The sequence below is a fragment of the Misgurnus anguillicaudatus genome, chromosome 5 (assembly GCF_027580225.2).
Source record: "Misgurnus anguillicaudatus chromosome 5, ASM2758022v2, whole genome shotgun sequence".
NCBI lineage: Eukaryota > Metazoa > Chordata > Actinopteri > Cypriniformes > Cobitidae > Misgurnus > Misgurnus anguillicaudatus.
The window spans coordinates 16,291,354-16,299,648 of NC_073341.2; the positions used below are offsets into that span (position 1 = coordinate 16,291,354).

Below are 8,295 nucleotides of genomic sequence, written 5' to 3' on the forward strand. Positions count from 1 at the left end.
AAAATAATCAAAGAGTTTCTATATTTTTCCTATTTAAAACTATTTAATAATCAAGGACTTTGCTGGTGTAACATGGCTGTAGGAGGCGCAATAATATTACGCAGCAGCCGAAAATAGTCCCCTTAGTAACTTTCAATAGCTGGGGACTGTTTTCGGGCACTGCGTAATATCATTGCGCCTACGGCAACCATGTTACATCAGCAAAGTCCTTGATTATTACGCAAGAATGAGAGTATAGTTCCTAGCCATATCTGCCTAGAAAATCACAACTTTTATTTTTCCGTCGGTCTTAGCACACGATGCAACTACAGAAGAGTCGAGTTTTAAATAGGAAAACACTGAAATTCTTTGGTTAGTTTTGAGCGCGATGCTAATGCTCTAATCAGTTTCAATGTATTGTGCTAAGCTATGCTAAAATTGATAGCGCCAGACCCAGAGTTCGGCTGAATGGATTCCAAAATCAAATGTTTAACTCTAGGGGAGTTGGAAAATTAGCATATTTTCAAAAAAGTGGAGTGTCCCTTTAAGAAGTCAACTATCAGTAGCTATGTTTCCATCCCCATTTTTCGTATCGCATCAGAAATAAACGATGAAAGCGACAAATTTAAGTAAAAAGTTTTTATGCTCACTTAAGGTGTTTTTTGTTTCGTGTAAAAAGAGACTATGAATATTGGGAGTTCAAAATGCATTTGCAAAATACATTTTGGGCCCTATTTTAACGATCTAAGCGCATTGTCTAAAGCGCACAGCGCAACGTCTAAATGGGCGTGTCCGAATCCACTTTTGCTAATTTAACGACGGGAAAAAACGTTTTTGCGCCGAGCGCATGGTCGAAAAGGGTAGGTCCTATTGTAATGAGAGTATTTTGGGCGTAACGTGCAGTAAACCAATGAGAGTCACAGCTCTCATTCCCTTTAAAAGCAAGTTGCGCTGGCGCTATGTCTAATCCCTATTTAGATGACGGACTTTGTACACTGAAAAACTAAACGGAGGTAGAAGATCCCCAGTTTAAGATTAATGTTAAATAATTGTGTTGTTTTTCCCTTATATTTAAATTGTTATTTTTTTATTAAAACTTTTAAAACCCGTTTTCTTTATAGTCATGGAAGTAAAAAGCAGGCTTTTAATTGCTTTAAATGTATGGCTATCCAATATCATCAAAAAAAATAATTTACAAGTATGTAAGATAAGGTTTGTATTCTAAAAATACTTTATTTGTAACAAACAGGAGATAAAGAAATTACAAACGGCTCTCCTCACGTTTCAGCACTTTAAACAGCGGTTTTTTTTAGCAAAGAGTTTTTTTAAGCATTACTTACAAATGTTTCTCATCTCGCCATATCCACAGGTACATCATATACAATAAATCCGTGAGGTAGCATTAAAAAAAAAAAACATTTAAAAACAGACGCATTTGTTTAAAGCAAAGCATTTATTTACTTATCAGGCTGCAGGTGAAGCAGCTCTTTGCGCCTTCTAACGTCTCATAATCAGTCCTCATTTATAAATATGTCCAAGAGACTCAATAATAATCTCTTAAATTCAATCCTTTAATCTTTCATATTTAAAAGCATTTTTGTGCTGCTGCGCATTTATGTACTTTGTGATAAGCAAACCCGCGTTGTCCTCCCGTTTATAGGCGCATATTACTAATGCGCTCTTTAAATAACATAAAACATATTGCGCCATTGACTTTAGACTTTAGAGCAGGTTTTTGTTGGTCAATGGCGTAGTCTATTTTAGTTTCCTCAAAATAGCAACGCGCCAACAATGCGCCTGAACACACCTCGTTTTTCAGACCAGAACGCCCATGGGCGCAAAGGGGGCGCAAATGCATTTGCTATTTAAACAACGCGGCGCTAAACGTGAAAATTAGGGTGGAAACTAGCGAAAGACACTTGCGTCGCGCATTGCGCTGCATTGCGCCGGGTGTAAGATAGAGCCCATAGACACAGCAAACATTATACCCACACCTGACTACCAGTAATAGGGTGCTTCCTGAAGATTTTGATGGATAACAATATTATTATCAGTGGTGTATAAGGAAGACTGTACCAAAAACTCTATTGTTTTTATTACATTCAGGGTTTCCCACAGCACTTTGCAGTTCGGGCGGCCCGCCGCCTTAACTAGGTCGTCCAAAAAAAAAAAAAAAAAAATCCGCTGCACAAAAGGCCGTCAAGTGCATCTCAGAGAATAGCGTGGACACGCTTCACACCGCGAGCGTGCACGCGACCCACACGGCCCAAATGAAAGACGTGGTCTGGAGGATAGGCGGTGCGTGTCCATGAGAACTGAAGTGGACTTATGTTTTAGGTTTATTTAAGCATGTTATTGCATTAGTCTATAGTTCTTGCAAATTTAAAGTAAGTTAGCTGGTGATTTTGTTGTTTGAGCAACCTGCTAGCTAGGGTGCACGTGCCTGTTGATTTAATACAATTGTCGAGCGCTCTTGCTCAAGATATTTATGTCCAATATTTACATGCTACAGTAGTTACACTCACTCCTTTAAGATAATGTAATTAATAGTGGGAAATAATCAGTTTTTACAATCTTTGCCCTATCTATCATCGTTCGCCAGACGTTCTACAACATCTGCTTCAGTTTGTGTTTATTAACCCTTTAGTTTCACTTCATCACGCAGCTATTCCCATTAGAGATATCTTTTAAAAACATTTAATTAATTTATAATCTAGTATGTGTTCATTTCCTGTCATAGTTTTTTTTTAAATTAAGTTTTATTTGAGTGTTTATAATAAAAATATTTTCATTTCATTGTGACGCGTATGCCCTGCCTCTTTGATTGCCACGCCCCTGGCCCCGCCCATCCGCCCTACCGTACCACCTTAACTAACAAATTTTCTGCGGGAAACCCTGACATTAGAATGACACTTTTTTATTTACAGTACATACACTGCGGTTCTCCTTACTTGGAAGTCGCCATTTAGCACTGCCACGTATCTCCAGTATCCCAAAACAGACGAACTGATCTACAGAGCATGTTTTGTTACTACATTAGTCCCTTTCACACATACAGTCTTTACTGGTAATTTACTGGTAAATTGCAGTTAACATGTCATGTGTGAACAGAACCTTTCCGGTAAATCAGTGCTCCCAATTTACCAGTAAGACAGGTTGTAAGATTACCAGTAATTTACCGGTAAGCGCTGTGTGTGAACGAAAATTATAGCATTACCGGCATTTAGAACGGACGACGTCAGACCGCGCTGACAGATCGGGCCAATCAGAAAGTTTTTTATACAGGTGACGCGGTTTCCCCCAGACTGTTTACGGACGTTTCCACACACATGTTGCTTAAAGTCGAGCACACCTGAAGTTAACATCCACATTTCTTCACCAAAGTTGTTTAAAACAGCTTACCATCTAATTGCCAAATTGCCGACGTCCGTAGCACACCATCTGTGAAGCCTAATGTGCAAACGCACAGGTTCCGTTTGACGCCGCCTAACGCAATGTTGTTTGGTCACGAGCAACTTCGCGACCGTTTGTCACAGATGTGAAAACAACAAAATACGGACCGTGGATATTAAGTCATAACCCGCCGTTTACAAATACGACACGGACGGAGCTTGCCGGCCGCGCGCCACAGGTAACTGTTAACTTCCGCTTTCTCTCCGAGTTTACCGGTATTTTGATACAGATGTGTGAATGATGTCTTACTGGTAAAAAGACGAAACGTCACTGCATGTTTGAACAGCACATTTTTGTATTTACTGGTAAATTCATTCTGGTAAATTCATGGTAATTTACCAGAATTACTGTGTGAAAGAGGCTAATGTCTCAGATAATGATGCGTTTGTCCTTTATAGCTTTACTATGTGCTTCAAAAGGGGAGGGGTAAGCTGTGGACTGAACCGTTGGTTGCAATTTACAATGTCACCACTAGATATCATTTAAAATCTACACAGTGCACCTTTAAATCAGAATAAGGTGACACTAGGAATATAAAGCTATTCATGTGGGTAAAGCTTTAAAGGAACAGTATGTAAGAAATGTATATCATAAAATGGCCCTGATATGTCACTAGACATTAAGAAATAATTTTCATTTCAAATACTTATATCACTGACAACAGTGGTCTGGCCAGGATATTGTCAGTTAAAAAGTGGAGTTGCAGCCCTCAACTGATGTTTATGTTGTCATGTTGTGTATTGGCCACCAGTTGGGTGATTGCAGTACCAGTTTTAGCCACAAGTTTTGTTATTGCAATACAAGTTTTGGCCACAATCCTACATACTGTTCCTTTAAGTAAAAGAGTATTTGTATAAGAAATATTTGAGTTCATATTGAAATAATCACTTTTGATCAAAAATGTTATGTCTCAAAAAATCTGAGCACAGTTTGAGACATTGTTTAAAACATTTAATAACTTTCAATGTAGAAGGAACGATTGAGATATTACGTAATAACTGTTTTTATTGACAGTAAGAGATCATCACATACATTTTGACTCATACCCTGTCGAAAAAAGTCTGAGTAATACTATTATTGTTTCTCCATCATGTGCAAGAGTGTGACGAAAGTCACAAAACAAAACATTATCACTGAGAAATGATGATGGTCTACAACGATAGAGTCGAGAGAGAGAGAGAGAGAGAGAGAGAGAGAGAGAGAGAGAGAGAGAGAGAGAGAGAGACAGAGCAGAAATGTTTAGATAATACAGATGGGATGAAAAATGAGCTGCACATGAAAAAGGACTTGAAGTAACATGACATGACAAATGCCTCTACAGCTTCATGATGACAATGACATGATATTTTGAAAAGAAACACCAGAAGAAACCACAAATCCTGAATTATGTATAGAAGAGCAAGAAGGACATACGGTAAAAGAGCAGGAGATTGAGTTTGTAAAAGGTCAAAGAACAAACATACAGTGAGCGGGAAAGAATTGGAAAATAAAACAGGAAGCAGGACTTTGTTTAGAAAGTCCCAGCATGCATGGCCCGGTCACAGTGTGGTAACCCGAGTGCGAGTGAGATTGTGCTGAATCAGATGCCATCCCTGAAGGTGACCCTCCATCCCTCCCGTCTGCTTTCTCTTTTCCCCTCACCATCTTTATCCTTTTTCTTATTCTTTTACTACTCCTTTAACTCCACCTCCTCAATCTTTCTTCAGTTTATTATTTCATCCGTCTTCGCCCCTCTTTCTTCCTCCTCAACCCTATCTTTCCCTCTTTGCTCCTCTCCTGCACACCACTTGATATCGATCCTCGTATCTCCCTCCTTCAACCAGAGTGCAGCCTTTAGCTCAAGGCTGTGTGGGGTTCTCTTGTAACAATTTTAAAGCAACGCGTTTATTCTATACCACCATATCAATATCCATATAGCAGGGACTGATCCATCACCGCTCTGATTTATATTTGGTGTTCTTCCAAGCAACAGACATGTCAAGGTCCATTTGGTCTGGATAATGAAGCGAGGGAGACTATGATCCACGTATTGACTCTTAGGTTAAATAGCGTGAAGATGAAGAACAATACAATTTCAATTGTGCTACACTTTACTGAACCATGTGAAGATATAAGTGTTCAGACAGTCTGGGTCATTGATTAGTTTCATCTGGTAGCATGTGCATGCTTTTTGATGTTGATCCTGTAAAGGAATGTTGTCACATCCCATTTTGTTCAAATGAATAGGTCAACCCAAAATTATCTTTTCATGTTGCATGTCATCTTTCTAGCTTACACCTAAAGAACCTTCATATCAAATAATATCCACAAAACCTTTCTTTTCCACCAAATGCTCTTTTTTGGGGTGAAAATTGTTGCATAGACTGTTGGAAAAAAAGTCAGTTGTCTTTAGATGACCAATATGACAATAACCATTACAATTTCTCAAAGTAGACAGACTTATATAGATTCAGATTGACATCTCATCTGACGGATGGAGTTTAACAGATTAGCAGACAGATTGCACTGGCCTTGTAATGCAAACAGAGGGCTCACAGAAGCACAATTGTCTTGCAGTGTCGTCCTACACCGGCAAGGGTAAACTGCAGCATCTCTCTCACAGTACACATCTCTCTCTCCTTCAAACACACCTTCAATACAACACCTTGAATATGCATGAAGTGAGGTGTGGACTATGCATATAATCACACAATTAACAACCAAGCACAATAAATGCTCTGCGCAGCAGATCGAGATCATCTTATTAAATCAAGATCGAGCCCAAAAACTGAAATGCTTTTAAATAATTGGCCAGAAGTTGTTTCAAAAATTGAAAAGATGAAGAGAGAAATACACATGACCATATGTTCACGCACATACAGTCTGTAGTGTAAATTCATGGGCTTCAGTAACATTTGGGTGTATATTGCAAATGCAATTGTTGCTTTATTTTGATCTCTCTGTTTTTTTTACTCTTTCTCCTTTCCTACACATAATGAATGATTCATAACAGTGGGATAACCTTGACTGCTTTCTGAGCCTACAGCAATGCACTGTTATGAAGTCTGGGTCACAACATATATTATTTGAGAATCACATCAGGACAGACACACCCTTACAAACACAAACCTTCAGCATCTCTCTCAGACGGTTTCTTTTTCATAAACACAAGCCACATACAAATTACAGTCTGATTATATTATAGTTAAAAAATAAATGAATACATGTTTGCTTTAAGAGACCACATGCAATAAATACTATCATGCAATAAATTCGTCAGACAGTTATAAATGTGTCAAAATAGAACAAACACGTGCACAGTTATGAATGCTGTTTGATAAATGCATCATCTTTTTAAAAAACAAAATGGCAAAATGACACTAAAATGCAAAACAGATCGCCTAAATCTAAATATTTAAATGAATAATAAAACTTTAAATAAATAAATAATTAATACAGTGAAAATGTATTAAATGTATAATAAAACTATTCAAATAAATAAATAATGTAATGAAACGTAAAAGATAAATTGATAAATAAATAAACGTTAAATTTATATAGTTGGCAAGGCTGTGGGTTGTGTGGTAACTACTATGTCACCTGTTTAACTGTATTTGGCAACTAACTCAACGTATCTTTCTAGCATTGCCTCTCCCACACCCACATTTATAGTACAAACACACATAATATTTTGCAGAAAACACTCACCTGCATTGTCGCTGACATACACACATTCTCTTCAAACAACTGAGACGTTCAAATATCATCCGTTTAAACGCGTCTATATACATCGATCCGGCAAAAAAATAGATTTGACCGCGACGGTCAAATTACAAAAAATAAAATACTTAATTATTTGAAAGGTTGATGTTAAATTTCTAACTTTACACGACTTTGAAATAACTATATGTTGAGTAGAATGAGTAGCATACGAGTATGTGTGCAGCAGCGCAGATGAGATGCGCACACCACACGGGTGATTTGAACACTGTGATGTACAGCTGGTAACGGGACACGCGATGATCCGCGAGAGAAAAAACGGGGGTGAAAAAATGCAAACCGGACAGCGCGTGCACTTGGTTGTACACACTACAAAACAATAATGTCATAGCTTGTGGACCAGTGGCAACTTATACTATACTGAACTAACTGAATGTTATCATGCATTTTTTTTTCTGATATAAGCACGTGTGATTTTTCACATAGCAACATGTCTACTTGGAATCAATAGCAGATCGATAGCAGAGCCCAAATCTTACCTTCATAGTTATTGCTTTCTCCTCATTATTTTTCCAGAATCTTTTAATCCGCGTTTTTGACTTTTGGAGTAAACGCGTTGATCGGTCACATTACAGCGGTTATGCTGAGGATGGCATCTCAAAGCGCTCGATAAGCAGAACACGGCGACAGTATCGATTATGAACTGGAGGACAGTGACACGGATGTCCGGTGCAGATCACCGTGAAGGCTCGCTGCGGGCAACCGATGCATGTCACCGGTCCAAAAATGAGATCTAGCGCACTGGCGTATACTGTAGTTCAATATTCCCACGCGTAAGCAATAAGGAAAGAACAATGTAATAAGGTAGATGCGTTGTGTTGTGGGGAGGGAGAAGAACCGCCCCTCGTGTAAACGAACCAGGTAGTTTACAGTTTTGTAAAAGCGTTGCTCAGGTCAAGGGAGAGGTATGCGGGCAGGTGAAATGTGGGAGGATAACGTGGGTTAGTTTGGGACACTACCTGGAGGTGTATATGCTGTAGTACACTGTCTGAATAAGTAAAAATGTTTGAGGGCATAGCCTAATAAATTTGTCAGGTGGACAAATCTTCAGAGTCATGGTCAGTCAAGGTTAAAGAGAAACCTCAGTTCTTGCCTCAGTCTGTT

At 38.6% G+C, this 8,295-nt stretch overlaps 1 protein-coding gene across 3 annotated transcripts in view; it reads right to left on the reverse strand.

Annotated features, from left to right (window-relative positions):
- Positions 1-8,040, reverse strand: part of magixb (MAGI family member, X-linked b) — an 80,873-nt gene extending 72,833 nt beyond the window's left edge. Inside the window, exon 1 of one of the 3 annotated variants that reach the window (XM_073867641.1) lies at positions 7,671-8,040. Coding sequence is in view for 2 of the 3 variants with exons in the window: in XM_055168343.2 (XP_055024318.2) it covers positions 7,120-7,202 (83 nt within the window). In the remaining variant the exon portion in view is untranslated. Of the gene's footprint in view, positions 1-7,119; positions 7,403-7,670 lie in introns of those variants that run through there. The other 2 variants (XM_055168343.2, XM_073867642.1) reach the window with 2 other exon arrangements.
- Positions 8,041-8,295: the final 255 nt, after the last annotated feature.